We start from the raw sequence: 27,231 nt of genomic DNA, 5'->3' as shown, positions 1-27,231 counted from the left end.
TACAATGAAAATTGGTTTATTCAACATGAGACAGCCTTTAAGACACACACACACTTTTTTGCAGTCTACTGGGTTAAACTGCAACTTACATGCATTATATACTACAACCTAGTAACTTAATAATGAATGTCAGAGCAACTTTTATTCATTTCCATTGATTGGATTAATGAAATGGTATGTCGTCACAAGTGAACATTTCTTTTATTATAAACATTTTGTCAGTGAGACTTTAATAAAACCAGAAGTCTGCAGTTCTGCTAAATATAAGGCACATGTCATTCCCAAGCAGGTTACTTCCAGGAGCATTTCTGTCCTGTCAAACACTATTCCACCAAGTACAAAATGGCTCCAGTGTCAAGGATGGTGTCTTGGAATGTGGTGTCCAGATTTGTCTCGAGTTTGATGATACTCAGGTATCTGAACCATGTGCTCATCAGTCACCGAATCCAATAAAATCTGGGCATCAGTAGATCCAGGAACATCGACATTCCATGGACGAAAGATGACTCGTGGTGCATTTTCTCTGCAATGCTGTACAATTTCCAAGTCCTTTGTAATCATCCTTTGGGGCCTACATTCAACAATCCAAACAAAAAACCAAGTTCATAATGAGCACAATTTTCAAATATTCTCAAGGTAAAAATAATTGCTTGCGGAAACGTGGTGACCTTTATTTATGGATGAACATACAGTCCTATCAGTAAACCATTCCACCATAGGAGGCCAACATAGCCTTCACCTGACAAATGCATGAGCTTTCCTGTAGGTCCCAGTGACCAGGATTCCTGCTGGATATTGATCATCCTTAGACCAGTGACACCATCCAATTATCGATCCACAAAGGATCCAATTTAGCAGGACCATAGATCAAAATGGAATCCGCGCTATTTCACAGATCAATACTGTGGTACACAATACCCCTCACTTTGAAATAGACTCTCTCAACTCTTTCATGAGAAATATGTTTAAGTACATAGAGGAAGGATTTTTGACAATGTAAAGATTCTAACAAGAAAGGGGGCCACAGTAAACCTGGTTTTGACAAATGAGCCCAGCCAGCTGATAGAAATTTCAGTGGGAGGACATTGTGGGAATAAGAATCACAATTCTTTAACTTTCAAGAGTTTATCAATAAGGATAAGCTTGGACCTTGTGGGAAAATACTAAATTGGGGGACGGCAAAATATGAAAGGATGAGTCAGGAGCTTTGGGGGGGGTCGTTCATTGGAAGCAGCTGTAATCACATGCAAGTCCCACAACTGACATGTAATTAGAGTCCAGGGCCAGCATGTTCCATTGATGGTGGTGGTGGGGGGGGGGGGGGGGGGTGGAGGAGGGAAATCAAGAAAGGACAGGGATGGCAAGACAAAAGAGGATGACAAGAGAGATCATAAATTTAGTCAAAGAGAAAAAAGAAGAACAGGCAAGGTTTAGGAAGCAACAATCAGACAGGGTCACAAAGAAATAGAAGGATTGCAAGAAAGAGCTCAGGTCAGTGGTAGGGAACCTATTAGAAAGGATGTACTTGGGAACAGGGTTTACACACAATTATAAAATCATGGTCAAATTAGGGACATTCATCTATGCATGTCTTTTCAATTTAATTTTTTTTGAGGAGGTGACAAAGGTGATGGATGTGGGTAGAGCAGTGAACGTCGTCTACACGGTCCCTAGTAAGGCTCCCCCATGATAGGCTGATCCAGAAAGAAAGATGCATGGGTTCTATGCTGCATCAATAGTTTGGATATTCAATTGCCTGGCTCATAGAAAATGGAGGGTGGTGTTAGACGGGTGTTATTCTGGCTTGAGATCCAATGGTGTTCCGCAGGGATCAGTGTTGGGACACTGTTGTTTGTGGAGTTTAAAGATGTGTTGGGTGTTTCTTTTATTTTTACATATACACACAGAGAGTGGTGGGTGCCTGGAACTGCCAGGATTAGTGCTGGAAGTAGATAGAACAGGAACACTGAAGAGGTTTGTAGACAGACAAAAATGTGGAGGGACAGTTACCATGTCCAAGCTGCTGAGTTTTATTTTGATTTGAACATCATGTTTGACACAGACACACGGGCTGAAGGGCCTTTTCCAGTGCTGGACAGATCGGTGTTCAATGTCAATATCTGTCATTTAATCCTTCAATATTTTTATTGTCCAAAGAGCATCACCCATTTTCACAGCATCACCCAGAATGTTTTCGAGTTCAATGACCAACTTTTCCCTCTAGCTCTGTTATTTAGTCTTGCCAGGACATTGCAAGGCTGCCAGGGTGGAAGAACAGGTGCTCCCAATACATATCTGCTCTTCTAGCTCAGTCCATAGGCACACCAGCTCGACAAATTCAACTCAGAATCAGTTCTTGCAACTTACAAAAGCAATAGCTGTGATTTTAACAATATGCGCTGAGCCTTTAACTGAACCAGTGGTCCTGTATCTGAGCCAAGTGGGAAGGCAGAAACAGATGAAGACTATTACAAGTTAAATCCAGGAAGGAGATTTGGCATCAAATTGATTAAATATTAAACAGGTAAATGAAGAACAGTTAATTCAACTAGCACAGTCACACCTAATAAATAACATAATAACATTCTGAGGCCAAAGGTTTCCTCTCCTCTGACCAAAAATATTAATATGACCAAGGAATATGGTACGGGGATAGCAATACCCATGAGTGGAAAGCCCTGCAAAAGGTAGTGGACACAACCCAGGACACCACAGGCAAAACCCTCCCCACCATCAAGACCATCTACAGGGAACGCTGCCGTCAGAGAGCAGCAGCAATCATCAAGGATCCACACCACCCCGGATACGCTCTGTTCTCGCTGTTACCATAAGACTCATACCACCAGGTTCAGGAACAGCTGCTGCCCCTCCATCATCAGACTCCTTGCAACAAACTCAATCAGAGACTCTTACTTGTGCACTTTATTGATTGTTATTTTTCCTCTCTGTATTGCAGTTTGTTTACATTTCTTTACTTGCTTATGTGTACATTGAGCAGTTTTTTTTTTGCATTAACAATTAGTGGTAATTCTGCCTCGCCGGCAGGAAAAAGGAATCTCATGGTTGTATGCGATCTCATGCATGTACTCTGACAATACATCTGAAATCGGCTTCCCGCTTTGGGAATGTGCCTTCTTCTTCTATGACCCACATGTAGCTTTAATGGACTCAAATTAAATAAAAATAGGCTGATTATAAAAATCCACTTCATCAGCCAAAGTCGAATTTTAGTTGTCACTAATTAAAAAAAGAACAAAAAGAATCTATTTTTTTCCTGAAATACATGGTCGGACTTGTTCCTGAGAAAATCTTCTGACTGATTCCCTTGCAAGGACAATGACCGGGAGGAGCCCAAGTAGAATGGGACCTTCAACATTCACATCCCCCACATCTGGCAGAAGTTGGCAGCTGTGAACGATTTGAAACCTGCTTATGCTCATACCATCCTGCCGGAATCCATTAAGCAATCCAGCACAGAGAAAATGTTTCCCTCATAGTATTCTCTGTAAGCTGTCACTTTCAAAGAATCTTGTGTCGATCAACCAATAAAACCATCTGAGTTGAACAAGCTACATACAGTACTTGGGGCTTTACTTTCCGGTCCCTCAACTTTCTTTTCGTCCAGGTAAAGTGTAAGTATTGAAGGCATACTTCCATTTGAATGCAACAGTTTCAGCCATTAAAATTAAAATTATAGCCTAGATGTTTGTTATTGACTGCTCCTGTCCTGAATTGTTGAAAAAAAGGAGGAACAAACTCATGGACACACTGGCTTGATGGAGAGCATATTATTTGTTTTCGATGCAAGTGCCTGCTAAGGCAGCACATCAGAACGGGAAACCGAGGAGATGCAATTTTAATTTTCGGGATCTACTTTTCTGACACACAATGGTAAATTATGCAAGGGGGAAGCTGTGTTGTACAGATACAGATTGTATTTCTCAACGTAGACAACTAACCTGAACAAGGAGCCTTGAGTGTCCCTCTTCAATTCACAACCCTAAGCTATTGAGATTGAGCAGCTGAAGGTCCTCCTGAGGTTTTCCAGGAGAGAAATGGGATCCTGTGCAAGGGCTTCAGGTGATATAACTGCTAGGACTGGCGGGAGGTGGGGTTAGGCAGCTGTTAGTAGATCTTGGAAAGAAGAATCAGTCAATAGTTGGAGTGTGAGGCGAGGTTGGAGGTTGAGGTCAATAGAGAATGGAGGGTGCAGAAATGGAAGGGGGCAAGACTAAGGAAGGTAGTTAGAGCAAGGGAGCTGGAAAAAGGTTCAAGGATGAGGTTCTGAACAAAGGTTGGTGTGGCCAGGTTGACAGAAGCCCGATTTGTTCACACCCAAGTCCTCAAGTTGCTTCCGAGGTGCCCATGCCTGACATGTGTGCAGCGAAGCCTGGTTTCCAATTGTTTCAGATCTCCCCATTGGACCAAGAGCTCACTTGGTTGTCCACAGGATTGCTGGTGTGCAAAGTCCATTCTACATTAAAAATTCATGCGAATGCATCTTCCATGACTCAGAACGGAGGTGCAGCCTATCACTCTCCTTCCTGAGGGGAAACGTAAGAAGCAGGGACAGCGCCAAGGCGGGCGTCAACTGACATTGCCCCTCCCCCCACCATCAAGGTATTGTGACTCTCCCACCAGCTCACGGCCATCGCCTCTCAAATGAGGAATTGGGATTCCCCCACCCGCAGTACTAACGTCACTAGCATCACCCTCCACACAACGTAAGCGACACATTTCTCTGCTATATCAGAGGGATGCCACCGCACAGAGGAGGTGCATGGTAGGCACCATCCCCTCCTCCCATCTCCCCCTCCCCGCTGAGCCAGTTTTCAAGTATCAGATCGTGGCCCCCCGCGGTTACCCTAACGTCCCCCGCTAAGACTTGTTCTAGCTTCGACCCTGCTAAGAAGAAAACTTTGAGATACCTACTTCCCAAGCAACTATGAACATAGGCTCCTTCGCTGGGATCCCATTCACGTAGTTACCCTTCAGTTTCTCGCCAGAGCATCTCTTAGTGAAACGTGACCACTAACACTGATTGGTGACAAGTGTCCTTTTCTTGTCGGACATCACAAACTCCATGCCTGCTTCTTTCCAGAGAAGGTTGCCAAAAGTGAACAAGAATTTATTTATCCTCTGCAAATAATTGATAATTATCTCAGTACAGATTTAGCAACATACACAGGATTTTCAATGCGTTGTGCCAATAACTGTTCACAAACTGAAGGATGGCAGTTTAAAAAAGGCCGAGAGCCCTTAATGCATTATATTCATTTACAACCAAGAGATTTTTAATCAACACGGATTCAAAACATTTTACCTGTTGAATCCTTTGTTCTCCATTCCACTCTCTCCAATTCCATCAATTGATATGTTATCCCTGTGTTTATTGTTGCTATTGTTTCTGCCTTTATACCCATGATAAAAGTCTCTTGATTCTTCCAATAGATTGCATTCAACCTGACACCAGGTTTGTAACTCTCTGGAAAAAAATTATGCAGGATTGCTTCAATACACAGCAGGACCCTTAGTCGGTCAGAAGGCATCAAGCAAAGTCAATATGGTTTTATGAAAGAGAAATAATGTTTGACAAATTTGCTTGAGTTGTTTGAGAATGTACAAAACAACATGGATGAAGGGGACCAAGTAGATGAATTAATATTGAATATCCAAAAAGCATTTGATAAGATGCCACAAACATGCCATATTAAGGGTTGCAGCACAAGACAAGACAGTTTTGGTTGGGTGGCTGATAGCACACTCGCATAAATGGGTCAGATGAGGGATGGCAGTCGGTAAACTTGCATGTTGCATCAGATCAGTTTGGGATCCTCGCTTCTAAGCTATATTAATGATGAATGAATGAACTGAATATTCCATAACCAGGTTTACTGATGACAACCTCCATGTGGTGTCAGAAAGAGCTTGCAAAGGGACTTACACATTAAGTGGATGGTATTAAGTGGACCAGGTATGGTCCGACCTAGGAGGGGAGGCAGGCCCCTCCAGCTCGGGTAAGAAACCTGCATAGGAGAAGGCCACTCCGATATAAAACCTACGACCCAAGGATCTCGCTGCCACGTCCCAGCTTGCTTGGCCACGGCACACGAACCATGGGTGTAAAGGGTGGGGCCAGTACTGCGCACATTGCACTCCATCTAAAAGCTCCTTTGCGCAGGCCCGAGGACATGTCCACGTCCTCCCCCTCCACGTCCTCCCCCTCAAAAGATGCTCACAAACTCAAGCTCGTATGCTGGAACATCAGAACCATGCTAGACAAGGCTGACAGCCACCGACCTGAACGTCGGTCTGCCCTCATCGCACATGAACTCCTCAGACTTGACATCGACATAGCCGCTGGAGGAAAAACCCAACACCCAACCCCAACCAACCGTGTCTGCCTGTCCCGCATCGGACTTGTCAGCCACAAACGAGCCTGCAGCTGACGTGGACATTACCCCTCCATAAATCTTCGTCCGCGAAGATTACGGAGGAGTTACGGAGAGAAGGCGGGGATGGGGTACTGAACTTTAAGATCAGCCAAGATCTCGTTGAATGGCGGAGCAGGCTCGAAGGGTCGAATGACCTACTCCTGCTCCTATCTTCTATGTTTCTATGAAGCCAAGCCAAAGAAAGAAAAGAAGGATGGGCAAGAAATTGCAGGCAAAGCCCAATGCGAGAGACTGTGAGGCTACCCGCCTTGAAGAAAGAATGGAAGAACAAATGGATTACTGAAAGTGCAGTATAAAAGGTTGAGGTAGAAAAGAATCTTGGGGTGAAGACACGTGAAACGTCAAAAGAAAATGAGCATGTAGGTGCAGCAGGTAATTGAGAAGGCAAACGAAATGTGAGGCTTTCATGCAAAGGAGTAGAGCAGGAAACCCTCCATGAGCAGAAATCAAAATTTGTCATCTTTTTCTCCCACTGATGACACTTGACCCACTGAATTCCGACGAACCTCCATCCTGCTCCCAAATTCACTTGGACTATCTTGGACACTTCTCTCCCCTTCCTTGAGCTCTTTGTCCCCATCTCAGGAGACAAGCTATTTAAATTTTTTAAAAATTTAAATTTAGACATACAGCACAGTAACAGACCATTTTGGCCCACGAGTTCGTGCTGCCCAATTTACACCCCCCGGCACATACGTTCTGAACGGTGGGAGAAAACCGGAGTCCCCAAGGAAAAGCCATGCAGATACGGGGAGAATGTACCAACACCGGGATTCAAACCCCGGTCCCGATTGCTGGCACTGTAAAGGTGTTGCATGAACCGATACACCAACCGTGCCGCCCCTTATCTTGTAGTAAATACCTACTGACATTTACTACAAACACAGACTCTCACAACCACTGAGACTATACACCTTCCATCCATTTTTCCCAGCTTCTGCACCTGTGCCACATCTGCTGTCAAGTTGAGGCCTTCCATTGCAGAACACGAGATGTCCTCCTTTTTCAGGGAATGCAGCTTTCCCTCTACTCCAGTCAATAGAGCCATCTCCCATATTTCTCCCATTTCTCAAGAGTTCCGGTCTCACCCCAACCTCCAAACAGAAAAGAGATAGGATCCCTCTGGTCCTCACCTTTCATCCTTCCAGCTTTTGCATTCTGCTCATCACCATTTCCACCAACTGCAATTAGATTTTGCACCAGCCATGTCTAACTATTCCTGTCCTCTCCATAAGGATCGCCAGGAATGCAGTGCTGCCAGAGCTCACCAGGGCACTGCTCCAGGCACCTCAGGGGGCCGCTCCAGGTACACCCTTGTTGCCGTTTTTGGTGATCTCCAGCACCTAAAAAAATTAGCGCTGCACCCAAGGATCGCTCCCCAGCCACCTCTCCAGGACACTTGGTATTTTCACCTGCAACTGCAGGAGATGCAAGGTTGCCCTTACCCCTCTCTATCAACATCATCCAGGAACCTGAACAGCCCTTCATGTGGGCCTACTTCAACCTTACCTGCTGCACTCAGTGCTCCTGATGTGCCCTCCTCAGTAACTGTGAGACCAAGCACAGATTTCCAATTGGAAATCTTCTGCTCTTCCTCCTCCCTCCCATTTTTTTCCCCTTCCCCACACCCTCCAACCCTGGTCCCAACACATTCTCATCCCCCTCCCTCTCTCATCCCATCTTCTTCCACCCACATTTCCCATGGATTCTTTCCCCTCCCCAATGTTGGGTCCATCTGGTCCCTTCTGTACTTCCCTATTGATCTTCTCCCACATTCATTGTAGCAAGATCAGCGCCTTCTTATCAGATTTCCGCACTGGCACCCTTTGTCTCCGTTTATCACTCAGCTCCCCCTGACACCTGACCCTTTTGTTTCCCTCATTTTCCCTCTTGTCTCTCTCTTCCTTTGCCGAACACCTATCAACAACTCCCCAATGACCAATCCCACCGTGTCCACTTGCTATCTCCCTTCTGCACTCTCAGATTTGAAGGACTCCAGCCCGAAACATTTCTCCCGCTGGCATTGCTTGACCTGCTGAGTTTCTCCAGCAGATTTTTTCTGTTGACTGTCTCCAGAAAGGGTGGTATGATTGGTGTAGCGGTTAGTCCAATGCCTTTACGGCATCAGCGATAGGCACTGGGGTTTTAATCCCACACTGTCTGTTAGGAGTTTGTACTTTCTCATGGGAGGAAAGAAACATGATCTTATTGAAGCATACAAGATTTGTCGGGGGGGATTGACAGGGTGAATGGTGAAAGGATGCGTTTCACCTCTGGAAGTATCTGGTAGGGCACTGTGGAGTGGGGTAGAACAGTGGGATCCGGGAATACAGATACATAATTCCCTGAAAGTGGCATCAGGTGGATAGGTTGTAAAGAGAGCTTTTGGCATATTGGCCTTCATAAATCAAAGTATTGAGTATAGGAGTCAGGATGTTGTTAATATTGTACAAGACATTGGTGAGGCCAAATTTGGATTATTAAGTGTAGTTTTGGTCACCTAACTACAGGAAAGATATCAATAAGATTGAAAGAGAGTGGAGAAGATTTACGAGGATGTTGCCTGGTCTTCAAGAACTGAGTTACAGGGAAAGGTTAAACGGGTTAGGACTTTATTCCCTGGAGCATTGTGGGGGGGGGGGGGGGATTTAATGGAGATATTTAAAATTATGAAGGGAATGGATAGAGTAAATGGAGGTAGGCTTTTTTCACTGAGGGTCGATACAAACCAGAGGACAGGATTAAGGGTAAAAGGGAAAAAGTTCAGGGGGAACATTTGGGGAAACTTTTTCACACAGAGAGCGGTGGGAGTGGTGAATGCGAGCTCAATTTTAACATTTTGAGAAGAATTTGGACAGGTACACGGATGGCACGGGTATGGAAGGCTACGGACTGGGTGCAGGTCAGTGAGACTAGACAGAATAATAGTTCAGCACAGACGAGAAGGGCAGAAGGGCCTGTTTCTCTGCAGTAACGATCTAAGGTACTATTTAGTATTAGTGGTTGCCCATTTGAGAGAGAGAGAGAGAGAGAGAGGAGTGGGGAGAGAGAGAAAATAATTCCTTCTCTTAGAGTTGAAATTCCATGAAATTCTCTACCCAGTGAGCAATGGAAGAAAGTCACTGAGTATATTAAAGGTAGAGACTGACAGATGTTTTAACTTCAAATGAGTCAGGGCATGTGGGGAAAGAATAGAGAAGTAGTGTTGAGGCACAGATGAGATCAACCATGATTTTTGAGCACTGGAACACCCTGTGATGGCTGGCGGTTTTAAGAAAAATCACCAAGTTAGCTTAAAGTTTATCTTTCCACCTTTCCTTATATCTCTGTGTCGACAGGATCACATCTCGTTGGTATTTTTCTATTTGTCATTTATATTGATAATAAACATTTTCCTCCAAACTAAAAAGGGTTTCTCCTCCACCAACACAGTTTCCTGTCATAAAGAACTCAGGAAGTCAGTCTACACTGATGGGTAACCACGCATTGGAAAGTATGCAAACAGATTCCGGTTTCACGCAATTGTCACTGCCTCCATATTTTCCAGCAAGAAAGCATTGAAATTTTATGGAGACACAAAAGGCTGCAAAACACTGTAAACTGGAGTGAAAAACAAGCTGCAGGATGATCTGAAGGTTTATCTCTTCCTGACACTACAGAAGTAATCTGTATGAACACAAGGCTCATTTGATTACTGACAATTACTATCCGCGCTACGGATATCTGAACAAGCAGTCCAATATAAACAGAATGAGATGATACAATATTGTGGGAAGTGCATATGGGAGGGCAAGGGGTGTGATGGCAAAACTCTTAGATTAGAAGGATAAATTAAAGAGGTACATCCTGCTGCCTGTGGACATACATTGATTTCTGCTGGATATACTGTAATGCAAAAAGAAACACGCTTGGCTGTAGACCATGTAGGACATACATGGTAAATGGTTGGGCACTGAGGAATGAGGCCCAACAGAGGGATCTGGGAAGACAGATATATAATTCCCTGAAAGTGGCATCACATGTGGATAGGGTTGTAAAGAAAGCTTTTGGCATATTGGCCTTCATAAATCAAAGTATTGTGTTTAGGTGCTGGAATGTTATGTTAAAGTTGTACAAGACATAGGTGAGGCCAATTTTGGAGTATTGTGTGCAGTTTTGGTTGCCTAATTACAGGAAGGATATCACTAAGATAGAGGGAGTGCAGAGAAGATTTACTAGGATGTGGCCCGGATTCAGGGACTGAGTTACAGGGAAAAGTTCAATATTCCCTGGAGCGCAGAAGAATGAGGGGTAATTTGATAGAGGTGTTTAAAATTATGATGAGAATTGACAGAGTAAATGTAAATAGGCTTTTTTCCATTGAAGGTGGGTTAGATTTAAACAAGAGGACATAGGTTAAGGATGAAAGGGATAAAGTTTAGAGGAACTTCTTCACTCAAAGCGTGGTGGGAGTGTGGAACGAGCTTCCAGCTGAAATGCTGGATGCGGGCTCAATTTTAACATTTAAGGGAAATTTGGACAGGTACAGGTACACAATCCTTTATCCGGAACCCATGGGGAGCAGTGTGTTCCAAATTTCAGATTTTTCCGGATTTCAGAACAAATGCCAGCTGCCCCAGATTTAAGCCCACCCAAATTGTGCTGCCGTATCCACCCTCTTCCAGTCACGCTGGCGTCTCTCTCCCCCTCACCCACCCGAGTCATTCTGCCATCTCTCCCCCCACCCGAGTTGCGCTGCCGTCTCTCCCCTCCCTGCCCACCTGAGTCTTGCTGCCATCTCCCCCCCGCCCACCCGAGTTGCGCTCCCATCTCTCTCTCCCTTGCCCACCCGAGTCGCGCTGCCATCTCTCTCCCCCTCACCCACCCGAGTCACTCTGCCGTCTCCCCCTGCCCACCCGAGTTGCGCTCCCATCTCTCTCTCCCCCTGCCCACCCGAGTCGCGCTGCCATCTCTCTCCCCCTCACCCACCCGAGTCAAACTGCCATCTCTCTCCCCTCGCCCACCAGAGTCAAGCTGCTATCTCTCTCTCTCTCTCTCTCTCCCTCTGCTGTACCAGCGCCAGGAAAAAAATTACATATTTTGGAGCTTTCCAGATTTTAGATGTCCGGATAAAGGATTGTGTACCTGTATATGGATGGGAGACTGAGTGAGACTAGACAATAAAAAGTGGTTTGGCACAGACTCGAGAGGTCAAAGTGCCCTTTTTCTGTGCTGTAATTGTTCTTTGTGGAAAGGCTCATGCACGAAAAGTGTCCAAATGGCTGGTGGCCATTTTTTCCATTGCTTTGAAGGACAAATTGGCAAGAAAAAAAAACAATAATTGTAACCGTTTAAGAAATGGTTCCTTACCTCTGCTGTGTCCTTCTTTTCTTCCTCACACATTTGATAAGGCAACTTGTTAAAAAAGCCATGCTCATCAATAAAATTACAGCTGTGCTGATAATGGAAGCAATCACTGCCACTCGAAAACCAAAGTCTTCGTATTTTGCGGTAGCTGAAATAAAACAGCAATATTTCCTCATTTAAAATTCAATAATTTATATTGTAAATATAGAAAATAGCACATTATATAATTTCTAAAAGGACAAAATAGATGTAATAAATTTTCTGTTAGAGGGAACCTTAAGAATATGACATTTCAGTGTATATACAGGATATAGCAGGCAATTAGGTAGAAATTCAATGAATCAATATCAATTATGTGAAAGTTTTAACTGCAAAAAGCTAATGAATTTTAATGAAACATTCACAAAACAGTCGTGTTCAAATCCAACTCAAAGCACACGTGTATTTCAGTAGTGAAACCCACTGTAAACTTGATACGTAAAAAAGAAATCAAGTAGAGATGGATTCAGGCAATCAGATTCAATGTGACCAATGAACAAACTTGGGATCTTGGTCCCCGCGGAAAATGAACAGGATATTGCATTTTATTTTCCAGTTTACAAATATAGTTAAATCTCCATAATCTGGAATTCGAGAAACTGAGAGCCTCAAACAACCAGCAAAGAAGAAAAAAATTACGGAAAATTAATAGGTTAAAAAAAATACGAAAGTTTAAAATTGGTGCCCCCATCGCAATAACACAACACGCCATCTCAAGCAACTGGCAAATTCTACCAGTCTCCATAGGTGCCAGATACTGGGGTTTCACTGTCTCAAGCAATTTCTATACTGTTTGACCAAGTGAGAATCCCGTAATTAGCGCAAGTAATCATAAATACATAGCATACATAAATACATAGTACAAAGCATTTTACACCTGGTGTTTTAACTTTTTTCTTCAGCTAATTCACAACTTGTCCAAATGATCTCCAGAACTGCTGTCCATTAATAATGGCTACTGCAGTTATAATGAAATGTAACTAAGCAAATCAAGTCCACCAAGTTGTTAAAGCAGAAGGATTTAATTGATGCTCAATGAATAATTTGGATGAAAACAGACTGTCAAGTCCTCTCTAAACAATACTGGAAAATATACTCACCTGTCTCCCCGATAATAAAGCTGCCGCAGTATCAACGAGAGAAGAGACAAAGTATGATTCTATGATTCATTATCCATTATTTTCAACAACAGAAAGCAGGGGGCTATTGAACTAACTCCATACTGTGTGCTCTTTTGAAGTATGTGCCTAATCATTATTTTTATTAAGACAAAAGTGGAAAGAGAGTGCGGGTCAGCCCAGTCGCACTGACCGAGAGAGCGCGGGTCAGCCCAGTCGCACTGACAGAGAGAGAGCGGGTCAGCCCAGTCGCACTGACAGAGAGAGCGCGGGTCAGCCCAGCCGCACTGACTGAGAGAGCGCGGGTCAGCCCAGCTGCACTGACCGAGGGAGCACGGGTCAGCCCAGCCGCACTGACCGAGAGAGTGCGGGTCAGCCCAGTCGCACTGACCGAGAGAGCACGGGTCAGCCCAGCCGCACTGACCGAGAGAGTGCGGGTCAGCCCAGTCACACTGACCGAGAGAGCATGGGTCAGCCCAGCCGCACTGACCGAGAGAGTGCGGGTCAGCCCAGCCGCACTGACCGAGAGAGCGCAGGTCAGCCCATCCGCACTGACCAAGAGAGCGCAGGTCAGCCCATCCGCACTAACCAAGAGAGCGCAGGTCAGCCCAGCCACACTGACCCAGGTCAACCCAGCCGCACTGACCCAGGCCAGCCCAGCCGCAATGACCCAGGCCATCCCAGCCGCTCTGACCCAGATTAGCTCAGCCGCACTGACCCAGGCCAGCCCAACTGCACTGACCAAGAGAGCGCAGGTCAGCCCAGCCACACTGACTGAGAGAGCCAAGGACAGCCCAGCCACACTGACCGAGAGAGCGCAGGACAGCCCAGCCACACTGACCGAGAGAGCGCAGGACAGCCCAGCCACACTGACTGAGAGAGCTCAAGAAGATGAAAGGGCAGAACCTGGGGCTGTTTGCCTACATATAAAAGAACTCAATTTCTACTCTTAGATTAAATATCAAGATGAAGTCATTGAGCTGAACAGCATTTTTCAGAGCATAGAATTTAATGCCAGTGGTTGATATTTCCAAAAACACACTGAAATCCAGCAGGAACTCAGCTGGTCTCTCAGCATCCATAAAAAGCAAAGATATATTGCCGATATTTCAGGCCTGAGCCTTTCTTCAAGGAAGACACAGAATAAGCCAGATACAGGAAATCTCAGGAAGTCTCAGAATTCAGACAGTGCCAGCTGGGGGAGGAATCCAGACCAACAAAAGGTGTTAATTGGAAATGATATGGGGAAAGATGAGAATTTATCACATTTATATGAAAGGAGTCAGGGAAAGGAAAGATAGAGCTGGGGAAGGTGACGGGGGTGGGGAAGATGGGGGGAGGGGGTGCAATTTAATAAAAGCCTGAGAAGTTTATGTCAATGCCATCCAGTTAGAGGATGCACAGTCAGAAGATGAGATGTTGTTCCTCCAATTTGCAGGTGATCTCAGTCTGGAAGTGCATGATGGACAGACATGTCAGCATGGGAATGGGAAAGGGGGATTGAAATGGGTGGCCACTGGGAGATCCATGCTATTATGGTGGACACAGACAAGATGCTCTTATAGTCTGCGCCCAGTCTTTCCGATGAAGAGGAGACCACAATAGGAGCACCGGATGCAATAGATGACCCTTGCAGATTCACATGTTGCTTCAATTGTAAGGACTGTTTTGGGCCCTGAATGGTGGTGAGGAAGGAGGTGTGGGTACGTGGAGCATCTCCTGCAGTTACAGGGGTCGGTGCCAAGGGGACGATTGGTGGGGAGGGAGGAGTGGACAAAGAAGACGTGGAGGGAGCAGTCCCTATGGAAGGCGGAGGGGAGGAGAGAATAGGTGTCTAATGGTGGGATCATGTAGTAGGCAGCGGAAATGGCGGAGGAAGATGTGTTGGATGCGGAGGCTGGTGAGATAGTAGGTGAGGACAAGAGGAATCCTGTTCTTGTAGTGCGTGGGGGAGGAGGGGACCAGGGCAGATATACGGGTAATGGAGGATATGCGGGTGAGGGCTAAGTTGATGGTGGTCGAGGGGAAAGTCACTTTGTTTGAAGGAGGAGGACGTCACTGATAATTTCCCCTTATCATGTCCAATTAACACCTTTTGTTGGTCTGGATTCCTCCCCGAGCCGGCACTGTCTGAAATCTGAGATTTCCTGCTTCTGGCTCATTCCTTGATTAAGGCCTCAGGCCCAAAATGTCAGCAATATACCTTTGCTTCTTATGGATGCTGAAAAGCTGACTAGGTTCCTCCAGCATTTTGGTGTTTTTACTACCATCACAGAGTCTGCAGACTTTGAAGTTTCACTGATATTTCCAAAACGAACATTTTCGGTTACAACCTTGAATTAAGAAACAGAAATACGACCACCCCACAAGCACAAAGTCTGATAATGACAACCACTGCATTTAAATTTCTTGCTGGTGGCAATGGAATTAAGAGACATGGGGATACAGCAAAGTGGAACTGAGCTGGACAATCAAACCTTATTAAACATCACGGCAAGTTCAAAGAACAGCACAACCTATCCTTACCCTTATTTCTCACAGTCTTTTGATTTAGCTTTTTTTTTAGTACTTGGCATCACACAGACTGTGTTGATTGCTAGGGCAGCAGACGAGTTCCAGTCAACGATCAGGTGAGGTGTAGGATCACTTCCCAGCCGCACTAATGGTTTGTCAGAAGGATCACGAAGGCATACTTTATTTGTGTTTTGAGAGAGACCCTGGAACTAGTAAAGTATAGAGGAATCGCTTTAAGCAGAGACCATTATTGGTTTATCATTATATAAATCTGGTCAGATACCAGTTTGATGCTTTTCCAGTGTAGAGGACATACAATTTTGATCAAGGTTTTTCAGTTGGAACTTTTGTTGAATTCCTCTGCCATTTGTTCTTGCAGGGTTCCAAATATTTCACAGTTCCCGCGATATTCAGAGGAAACCCTCTGTACCACTCTTGATAGATACATGTCAGCAGAAATGCCTGTGTATTGTAACAATTATGTACCAAAGTACGCACAACATAAAATTCAATTAATATGTTTACACCGAGTTACCGACCAATATTGCTGAGTCATCTGCCCATTGAATTTGGTGGTGTTGGGAAACACCAAAGCAGGCCCTTTGGCCATCACTTCCATCCCATAATTTTGCCCTCCCTATTGCTTATTCCAGTGCCCGTTAAACTGCTTCTTAAATGCAGTGACTGTCTGACTCCACCAATCCCCAAATTAAAAAATCTCCTTTCAAATCATCTTTAATACTCCTTCCTCTGACCTTAACCAGCCATTCTCTCTCATTTTTGGCTATGCAACCCCCTCCCCCACCTTAGGACTCTGTTCAAAGTTTATGGGCCCCCTTTCCCTGTGAAACCGTCGTTTAGTTGGCTTCTTCTGTTCTTCTCCCCTACCATCAACATAATTTTTTTTTAAATTATGATTTTGTTCTGTGGCTCCCTCTTAATGCGCTGTGGACCCCGGGGGAGAGGGGGAGGAGGTAGTCATGGCCCCCGTTGAGATTGACCGTATTTACACCATCTTTGCCTCTTGCAATTTTATATACTCTCAGCTTCCTTTGCTCCAGGGAAAACAGGCTGAGCCTAAAGTTCTCCAATCCAGGCAACATCCTGGTGAACCCTCTCTCCAGCTCAATCATACCCTTGCTGTTGTTCAGTGGTCTGATCTACACACAATATCCCAAATTGGTCCAATCATTATTTTGCAAAGATGTAACATAACATTCCACCTTTTAAACTCTATGCCCCAACTAATGACTGCAAACAATGTCATATGCCTTTTTACCACCCGAAGTACTTGTGTTGACACTTCCAGTGAAACACCAAGTTCAACCCCAAGGTCTCCCTGTTTAACATTCCTCCGATCCCTTCGATTTATTGCACGTGACTTATGCCTATTTGAATTCATTACCTTGCACTTGCCAGGATTAAATTTCGTCTACACATGAACCCAACTTTCCATTTATTCTATCCTGATGTAGCCTTAGTCTCCCCTGTCGATCATATCACCAATTTTTGTGTCATCCACAAAATTATCTATCAGATCTTCTACATTCATGAGTCATAAAAAAGGTCCCGTTACTGATCCCTGCATAACAATGCTGGGCACAGAATTCCAATCAGAAAATCAACCTTTCACCACCAATAACTATTACTTCCTGTCACCAAGCCAATATTGGATCCAATTAGCTACCTCACCCTTAAACTTCTTGACCAGCCAACCATGTCAAATGGCTTACTAAAGTCCACCTAGATGATGTCTACCACTGTGCCTTCACCAATCTTCTTCATTAACATCCTTTAAAACTTATTTACAGCCCACATATACCAATGCTCCTAGAACGCTTCCACCAGCGTTGTCTCCGCTCCATCCTCAACATCCATTGGAGCGACTTCATCCCTAACATCGAAGTACTCGAGATGGCAGAGGCCGACAGCATCGAATCCACGCTGTTGAAGATCCAACTGCGCTGGGTAGGTCACGTCTCCAGAATGGAGGACCATCGCCTTCCCAAGATCGTGTTCTATGGCGAGCTCTCCACTGGCCACCGTGACAGAGGTGCACCAAAGAAAAGGTACAAGGACTGCCTAAAGAAATCTCTTGGTGCCTGCCCCATTGACCACCGCCAGTGGGCTGATATCGCCTCGAACCGTGCATCTTGGCGCCTCACAGTTCGGCGGGCAGCAACCTCCTTTGAAGAAGACCGCAGAGCCCACCTCACTGACAAAAGGCAAAGGAGGAAAAACCCAACACCCAACCCCAACCAACCAATTTTCCCCTGCAGCCGCTGCAACCGTGTCTGCCTGTCCCGCATCGGACTTGTCAGCCACAAACGAGCCTGCAGCTGACGTGGACATTTACCCCCTCCATAAATCTTCATCCGCGAAGCCAAGCCAAAGAAAGAAGAACAGGTATCCTGCTGATGTTATTGTGCTGCCATAGTGTTAAAGAGCCCAAAGGGCTAAAAAACCATCTGCAACAAAAATTCACTAAGACAATGGCTACTTACACAAAACTGGTTTTATTTTCTTAATACATAACAATGAGATCAATACTTAACCTAAATTCAGTAAAATTCTTTTTCACTGTCCAATCATTCACTTTTCACTTCTCCAAGTTCACTGGTATCCGACAATCTTCCATACTGTGCACAGAATTTAGCATTTATTATCTTCACCGGGCTCTGGTGCTTTAACTTATTACCGCTCAGGAAGATCTGTGTTGGTTTCAGAGAGATGTTGGTTGTTTATTGGACACACACAAACTGATCTCCTTCAATCAGCCACTTAAGTGTCTTGCTGAAGAAACTTGCCCTCTCTGGTGTTTTTGCAAAAGATAACCTCTTCTTCCAGGTTACTACAAGGAGTTCTTCTTTTTCCCCTATTCCAGGAGAAAAACAATAACCAGCCACAACTTCTGTAATTGACCACAGAGATTTAGAACGGGTTGAACTTGGAACACAAGCCCCATCTTGAAATGGGATCTTGAAGCATGTCTGCCAACTTGCAGCCTTTACCATCAACTGCTGTTGAAAACATTGGATGTATTTTTCTCCGTTTGTAAAACCATGTGGCCCCTCTTAGGTCAACAAACTTCAACCAGAAATGGCACCAGTTTTGCAGCCAAAAGATTTCTCAGTTCTTGAGCCTGGACATTGTTCAAACATACTGGTCCATTAGCACCTACTTGTGAAACTCTCACAAGCACCTCCTATTGTCTCTGCAAATCCAACTAGAGACACAAAGTAACATTAGTTACCCTAAACACATTATTCCAAAATCTGAAACCCATGCATTTCGGATAAGGGGTGCTCAACTATTTAGTACATACCCAAAGCTGAAAATAGAGGATTTTTATAAGCTACCCACAAAAACATTCCAGAAAATCAAGAGTTGCTCCAAGAATCATTTTTCATGGCCTACTGTTAACTCCACTGATATTCCTATGGGTCTGTTCAGCATAATAGATATTTTATTTATTATCCTATCCCATTTTGGATAGCACAAACAGTTTCTTGCTTCTCAGGATCTTTTAAATTAAAACCTAAAAATTGATCATGCAAGCTTTATAAACGGAATCAATTCAGTAATTGTCTGCTACTTAGCTCCTGTGCTAAATGTACGAGGCTTTTATTCTACCTAATTCTTCCCCGTGATTTAATTAGCTGTATCTTTCTCTATTATTCTGCAAGGAATCATAATTATCTTTCATTTTTAGTCCTGTTGCATTGACGAACAATCAAGGCATTAATATTTGCCCTTTGTGGAGGCATCTTCAATAATATGTACTTCTACCGTTTTGGGTTTCCATTTCAGATTTCCTACAGTTGTAGCTTATGGTTTCTGCAATTTATTTCTTTTAATATGATCTATTTGTGGAAGAAAAATAACTATAGCCATTGTAAATTTTCTAAAATTGCGCTTTATATTCAAATACAATGTGACAAACTGGAATTTGAAAGTTCTCCCAGCATTTCTTGAGTTCTGATTATATTTCATCATTTGTGAGATTTTGCATACAGCACATCTCATTCCAAAATTGGGGGAGTAATTTGCCACCACCATGAGGAAGTACATTAGTGAAGATTTTTTTTTAATTCCATTTTCATCGGGAGGAACTATACCCTTTACCATCTCACCATACCAATGAAGACATGACCTACCCTCTATTACTAAACCTGCATTTACAAATTAACTTATTTTGTCTATTTTGTTCTTTTACACAATAAACATCACCGCAAGTTCTACCAACACCTCTCCACATTAATCAATCAGCATGAATGATTAACAAAAATGAGAATGTAATTGATTGCTTATCAGTTTGTCTTTCACTGGTGGAAGTTTAATCCACGCACAGCAACCGATTCATGGCCAGGCCAAGAGAGGCTGCAGGTTAACCAGAGCAGTATTAAACAAACATAGCAGAGCTCAACCCTGGGCATTTTGGTTAGAGCTAATCATTTGCTATATTCCACTCCCACAACTTCAGCAGAAAGGAAGCAAGCCCTCCTCTCCCCACCCCCCCCACCCCCACCTCTCTCTCTCTCTCTCTCTCTTCAAAAGGCTATCTTCTATCTCCTATCCATAGTGTCAACCATTGTATTCGCTTCACATCTCAAACAACATTTCCCACTTTTATGTTTTATTCCTCCTTTTCTCTCATCTCATGACAAATGCTAATCAACTGCAATGGCCACCCGAGAATCCCACCTGCTCTACACCCTCCTTGACATCTTCCACACATCCTAGGAGGGCTATCATTAAACTTGGAAACATAAAACCCATCTCTAACCAGAACAATATTTGCTTTGCATTTTGAATAATGCATGGTAATTATGAATAAAATAGATTTAACCCCACAAGTTAAATTCTTTTTTCACAAAAGTTATCAGCATTTGCTTCAGACATTATGCCACTACATTCACAGCAGAGCAATGGCTCATGAACATTCCTGTGTCACAGACACTGATACATCTGGGATCTCTTCTAAACCTCAGAAGGACAATGCTTGGCAGGGGACTGAAAATCTGTGCCAACCAACTACTTGGAGTGCTCACAGACATTTTCAACCTCTCACTGCTGCAGACAGAGGTTCCCATCTGCTTCAAAAGGGCATCGATCATCCCAGTGCTGAAGAAGAGCAGATTGAGCTGGCTAAATGACTATCACCCAGTAGCTCTCAAACCTTGCTTTGAGAGGTTGGTCATAGCCAGGATGAACACATACCTAGTAAAGATCAAGACCCACAGCAATTCACCTACCATCACAATTGCTCCACAGCAGATGCAATATCACTGGCTCCTCACTCAGCTCTGGATCACCTCAAAAACAGCAACATACATTCGGCAACTCTTCATCGACTACAGCTCAGCCTTCATCACCATTATTCCCTCAGTGCTGGTCAATAAGCTCCAAATCCTGGGCCTCTGCATCCCCTTCACCAACTGGATCCTTACCTTTCTCATCAAAAGACCACAGCCAGTAAGAATTGGAAACAGGCCTTTTTCACACTGAGGGCGAGCGGTGACCCCGGTAAAAATCCCAGGAATGCAGGACCTCCCAGGCCTTTTTCACACCCAAGGCAAGCGGTGGCCCCGGTGAAATTCCCAGGAATGCAGGACCTCCCAGGCCTTTTTCACACTGAGGGCGAGCGGTGACCCCAGTGAAATTCCCAGGAATGCAGGACCTCCCAGGCCTTTTTCACACTGAGGGCGAGCGGTGACCCCAGTGAAATTCCCAGGAATACAGGACCTCCCAGGCCTTTTCACACTGTGTCCAAATTCCCAGGAATTTGCCCTCCCCGACAATTTGGGGGGGTGGGGGGTGGTGAGAGGGCTACGATCATCATGACCCATTTCATGAGTCCAAGATAATTATGCCCAGCAGCAGAAATAGATCTCACAAAAACGGTGACCTGGAACAGCCAAACTATCAAAATAGTCTAAAAGATCAAGCTTGCCTTGAATGCCATTCAGTATTTAACTTTTCCATGAGGTGATTGGCCCTCACATTAAGAAAGTCTATGAGTGTGAAAAGATGACACTGTGGCATAATGTAAAAGAACACCTACTGACTTCTAATCTAGAAAATGGCCCTGTATACTCCTTAGCACTGCAACTCCCTTTGGTTGCTCGCCTATTTAATTATTTATTGGAACACAATCAATTCTCTTGACATTAGTTCATCCTAAATCTACGCTGCTTTAGTATGAAGTCCCAATTCTTTTAGCAGGGGGAGGGGGGAGGCGAAAGAGAGGAAAGGGTGGAAATCAGTATCCCTTCTTGGAACAAATAAATGTGCGAAAACAGACTTGATTTAAAAGCAAACCTAACAGGAATCCCCGGAGACATCCATGTTAAATTAAATGGGATTGAATACCATTAGTCATGAAGACTTTAACTTTATAAAATGAAATCGACATATGAAATCACTAAAACATGTATGGTTTCCTTTCTATTCTGATTATGCATTCAGTTATCATAGCCTTCACACTTACTGATAAACTATTCTGATCAGTGCATTTTCAGATGTTGATGGAACTATTTGAAATATTGCAGTGAAGCAAAATTAACAAAGCTCTAGTATTTGAAACAAATGATTTCGATCTTCTCCGCTCCACAGATGAATTCTTTGGTTCTACATGACATGCGAGTGTTTTTCAGACTGGCTTTGAAATGGCCTTGAGGGTACTCGTTCCAGGGACCAGATGATCTGAATATGTATGTAAAACAGAGAGAAAAAAAAATACTGTTGAAAAAATTGTAAGGTAATTACAGATTGTATAGATGAGTAAACAGTGATAGGATGTTCTTTTTACGTGGTGCAGGAAACTGTATCTTTAATCGGGCTGTTGTAACAGAAAATACTAATCAATTACTACTCATCCAAGCAAATTAAACACTTTGTGCCTGAATGTTCAAGATTTTGCAGCTGGAATTCTAATGAATTTCTTTGTGGGGTTTTTTTTTCCCTGTTAATTTGACCATGCATCTTACAAAGAAATTTACAGCACAGTGAAATTAAAAAAGACATTCATTCCAATTACTTCATCCCCTTCAGTTCTCACTAGCAAAATGACTGTACATAGATATTTTCTTCAAGTTTCTCCTGCCTCTTCCCAAGATGCTGATTCATGCTGGGGGCATGGTTTCTTCACCATTTCAGTCAACATACGTTGAACAGCTGGTTGGCAACTGACGTGGTTTTACTTTTGACAAGGTTCACAGCTTCTTATTTTCCATTTCCTGACCTGTCACCAATAAAATTGAGACACCCCAACCACAAATACAGTGACTCAACAGAGACCAGGGAAAAGAGTCCTTGGAGATTAAAGATTTAATAAGTGATGACACAGTGCAAAAGGTACACCACCCTTCACAGATTCCTACATCAACTATAATGATTATGAAGCATTTCTGAGAAATAAAATTTCTGTGGTATTGACTACATAATGAAATAAATATGAGGATAGGATACATTTAATGCTTCAACACTTCTGTTGAAAAGCTGGAGTAAGCTTCCATGATGGGGCAGGAGAATCCATTTTAAGATCCACAATTCCTTTAAGGGCTGTCCGTCTTTTCAGCAACTCAATTGACCATGTCTGTAATCTGGCGGGGATATGGATTTAACAGTCATTTCCAAGTCCAGTGACACGACATTTGCCCTGCCTTAAAACTGCCTTAAGGGCATCCAAAGCCAAATCAGGAACCAGAAAGAAGGGAGGGTATTAAACATTTATGTGCTGAGAATGTCTATCAGTGAAATATCTGCCATAAAGGCAACAGGCAAGAAACAGTATAGGAGACGGTTTCTTAACTCCCTGACAACAAAATGCAAGTTAAACAGAAAAGTCTGCAGAAGCTGTGTTTGTCTTGCAATACACAAAAGTGTTAGGGAAACTCTGCAGGCCACGCAGCCTCGAGTGGAAGTAAAGGGTGACCAACATTTCAGGCCAGAGAGCCCTTCACCAGAGGCACCTGAATAAAAAAGCTGGTGGAGGGGCGGGGGTGAAGTGAGAGATGCCAGTTAGGGGAATGATTATCCATTGCCATTGCTTGGCTCTTGCACCCATAATCAGTTAAGGAATTTAGTAGCACAAACTTAAATGCTATTTAAATAATTTAGCCTGAATAATACCACCATTATGCAAGATGAATTTACCCAGTATTGGGAGTACAGATAGATACTCACTGCAGAGAGAAAATTCATCACTTTGTTTGGGTCAAACAGTAACCCAAAAGTGAACACCTTCTCAAATACACAAACATATCGATACTCACTGCAGAGAGAAAATTCATCACTTTGTTTGGGTCAAACAGTAACCCAAAAGTGAACACCTTCTCAAATACACAAACATATCGTATCAATCCAAGAACATTGCCAACACCAACTCTGTTACTAGCTCAACCAGAGAAATAATGTATCACTCCATTTTATATCAATCTCAGACATTGATAAATCTGATAACCAACCAATCAATTGCCAGCCTTCTGTGCCAATATTTTTGTTGATCTACATTAGTTACATTGCCTAAAAATCACTGAAAGCTCATTGGGTTTTTTCTTCCTTTCTAACTTAAAAACACCAAATGAAATTATCACCAAAAGACCAAAATGGTCTCTTATTGGGTCAACAATTAATCAGAAGCATATGGATCTCCCTCATAAAGATGACATAATTCCAGTGTTAGAACAGAATTCTCCATGTGGAATTAGTTGGGAGTACTCTCTGTTGGCATATAGACCTGCAAAAGTCATTCTTACTGACGTAAAGAGCAGAAGAAAATATACCTAAATTATTTTCTGGCAGCATCTACCTTGCACTCAAAGCAAACTTTATGGCTATAAGCAGACAAAGAATTTCTTGAGGAACTTCTACAGGTCACAGAGTATCCAAGGGTAGAAATGGTCAGTCCATGTTTTACAGTGAAACATGAAAGTCTGCAGGCGCCATGATTACAGTAAAAACACACAGAAATGCTGGAGGAACTCAGCCGGTCTCATAGAGTCCACAGCAGGTAGAGATTATTACTGACACTTCAGGCCTGAGCCCTTCTTCAAGGTATAAGAAAAGAACAGGAAGGTGCCAGATTAAAGACTGAAGGCAGGTGCCAGATTAAAGACTGAAGGCTGGCAAGGGAAGGAGTCCACACCAACAAAAGGTGTTAATTGGATATGATAAGGGTTTTTCAGGTCTGAAGCCTTTATCAAGCATCCAACACAATAAGTTAAAAAAAATTACATGGGTATATGGGGAAATAAGATTGGTTCCCAGAGGTGATAGAGGACAGAAGGTGTGGGAAGTGGAGAGAAACCATTTAGAAGAGAGAAAAGTACAGGAGAAGGTGGAAATAGTGGAATCCTACAGGGTTTTTTTTCCGATCCCTGACTAAGTTGAAGAAAATCAAGAAATTCCGAGCAATTTAAGTTGGCGGCTGTAAAGAAAAATGTTCAATGTTATTAGACAAAACCAGCCAGGCACGAGTCATAAAATGAATACAATCTAAGGTGAAATAGCAAACACAAGTTATCTTGTGAAAATAGATAACCCACTAAATGGTTGGAATTAATACCAGTGGAATGGCTGCATTTCTCCAACGCGTGGATGGCAGGACAAGTAGACGAGAGCATCAGTAAGTTTCGGCCTCCAACTCTCCGCCAACACAGGCGAGAAACAATTGGCTCAATCAAACTACTGAATCATCCATTAACCAGACTACTCACCGACAAGACTGAGTTCACTCGTTTCCTTGAAACCAAATCAATCCATACCAAGCCACTGTGAATCTTGTGTTCCTTAATTCACACACTTTTTAAATAAGTTCTCTGCAGAAACTTGGAATATTTAACTCAATACACCACCCTAGTCTCAGAGACGGGTGCTTGAACCGGTGATCTGTCTCGCACTGGAAGTGCACCGGGAATATGAGGGGAAACTTCTTTACTTAGAGAGTGGTTACTGTGTGGAATGGGCTTCCGGGAAAGGCGGTGAAGGCAGGGTCAATTTTGTCATTTAAGAAAGAGTTGGAAAAGTATATGGATGTAAGTGGGATTAGAGGAGGGTACTTGGATCAGGGCCAAATTGTCCTGTTTCTATGCTGTAATTGTTATATGGTTATAGTTATGTTTTGGGGTGCCCGGGGGAGGGGGACTGGGACGCTGCGGGGAGTTTGGACTGGGACGCTGCGGGGAGTTTGGACTGGGACGCTGCGGGGAGTTTGGACTGGGACGCTGCGGGGAGTTTGGAGTGGGATGCTGCGGGGAGTTTAGACTGGGATGCTGCGGGGAGTTTGGACTGGGACGCTGCGGGGAGTTTGGACTGGGATGCTGCAGGGGGAGTTTGGACTGGGATGCTGCGGGGAGTTTGGACTGGGATGCCCAGGGGAGGGAGGGTTGGACTGGGATGTTGTGGTGCCCCAGGGGAGGGGGGGGGGGGGGGAAGGAAGTTGGACCGGGATGTTGGGGACGCCCGAGGGGGTTGGTCCCGGACCAATGGCCTCCAGGAAGAGAGCGTGCTATACAAATGCAGCGCCGCCGGCAAGTGCCGTGTTGCTGCTGCGTTCAAAAAAATGTTAACCCCCCCCACCCACTCACCTTTATGATTCTGGGCGATATTCGCATCTTCGGAGAAAACGCTGCTCCCTGCATTATTAACGAGCGATTCTGTCGTCGTTTGCATTTCCAGCGATTTAACGAGGTAATTGCCCGGGGGAGGGGGAGGGAGAGGAGGGGGGGGGGGGGCGAAGGAATCTTCGCTTTGGTCTCAGTGACACTTTTCTCAGCGAAACCCCGGGCCGCTTTTGGAAGTGCGAGCGCTTTGCCGACACTGTCCGGACCGGCGGCGGCGGCTGCAGGCAACAATTCTGCCCGGGATCACCCGCTGGAGCCTTTCAAGCCATCCCTCTGCCTGGAAGCGGGGCGGCCGAGACGGTCCATCTGCTGGTGACCGATGCAGAAAGTTGCCCTGCACCCGTTAGAACAGATACATCTGAGGCAAGTGTCACTTCCTTTCTCGTTACACTCTCCCCCCCACCCCGTTCTCGGCCTATGACAGCCGCGGTTTCAGTATGAAGCAACACTTGTGTGTGGGGGGGGGGGGGGAGGATCTCAGCGGTGGGGAACGGATTGAGGGGACCGTTTCGGGTCGAGACCCCGCATCAGATGAACCGTCTCGGTGGAGAATGAGATTTTTTTTTAAAAGTTGCAACAATGGAGATAAAGGACGATTCAGCCTTGAAAATAGAGCGAGTGGTTGCTCGGGGCTTTGATGTTTAATGTGCTGTTTAGCGTTGACAGACACCCAGACCCTTGGGGTGGGGGTGAATGGGAGAGTTCCCGCTCCACGTTTTGACTCGCCCGCTGAGCGACAGCGTGAAATCCCTGCCCTTGGGGGCGATCCGGCCGGCGGACCCCCGCCCCCGCTCGGCTGGGTGATCGCACACGACGGGCGGTTTGTGCGGAGAAGTCGAGCCGAGGTCCTGCCCAGGGCCGCCACGGTCCGTCCCAATGGTTCATGTTCAAGCTGGAAAGGGCATTGATTGAAGTCCTCTGTTCTGCTCCGTGGGCTGGCAGGTCAGGGCAGGATGGTGGACTTGAGCAAGTTTTTCCAGACTTGGACAACGAAGATTTTGCTTCCTGAACACTTTTTGGGTGATGTTTATGGGTTTGGGGCCACTTTCTTACCACATCATCTTAGATAGAACCAAACTTCTGTGATTTCTAGTCATCTTTTAAGTCTATTTCAAGCAGACAAAACTATGAAGT

The 27,231-nt window shown here is 44.4% G+C and overlaps 1 protein-coding gene across 1 annotated transcript; it reads right to left on the bottom strand.

The window, feature by feature from the left end:
• On the bottom strand, nucleotides 1-26,572 carry LOC138764186 (uncharacterized). Its single transcript, XM_069939750.1, has 4 exons — nucleotides 26,062-26,572; nucleotides 11,805-11,949; nucleotides 5,324-5,485; nucleotides 1-571 (listed from the first exon to the last, which is right to left on the bottom strand). The coding sequence occupies exons 1-4, from the start codon at nucleotides 26,144-26,146 to the stop codon at nucleotides 355-357; spliced, it is 609 nt and encodes a 202-aa protein (XP_069795851.1). The 5' UTR covers nucleotides 26,147-26,572; the 3' UTR covers nucleotides 1-354.
• Between the last annotated feature and the right edge of the window lie 659 nt (nucleotides 26,573-27,231).

Source organism: Narcine bancroftii, chromosome 5, assembly GCF_036971445.1.
Source record: "Narcine bancroftii isolate sNarBan1 chromosome 5, sNarBan1.hap1, whole genome shotgun sequence".
Taxonomy (NCBI): Eukaryota; Metazoa; Chordata; class Chondrichthyes; order Torpediniformes; family Narcinidae; genus Narcine; species Narcine bancroftii.
The sequence above is the reverse complement of the archived record's forward strand: the minus strand, read 5'-3'. Positions and strand labels throughout refer to the sequence as shown.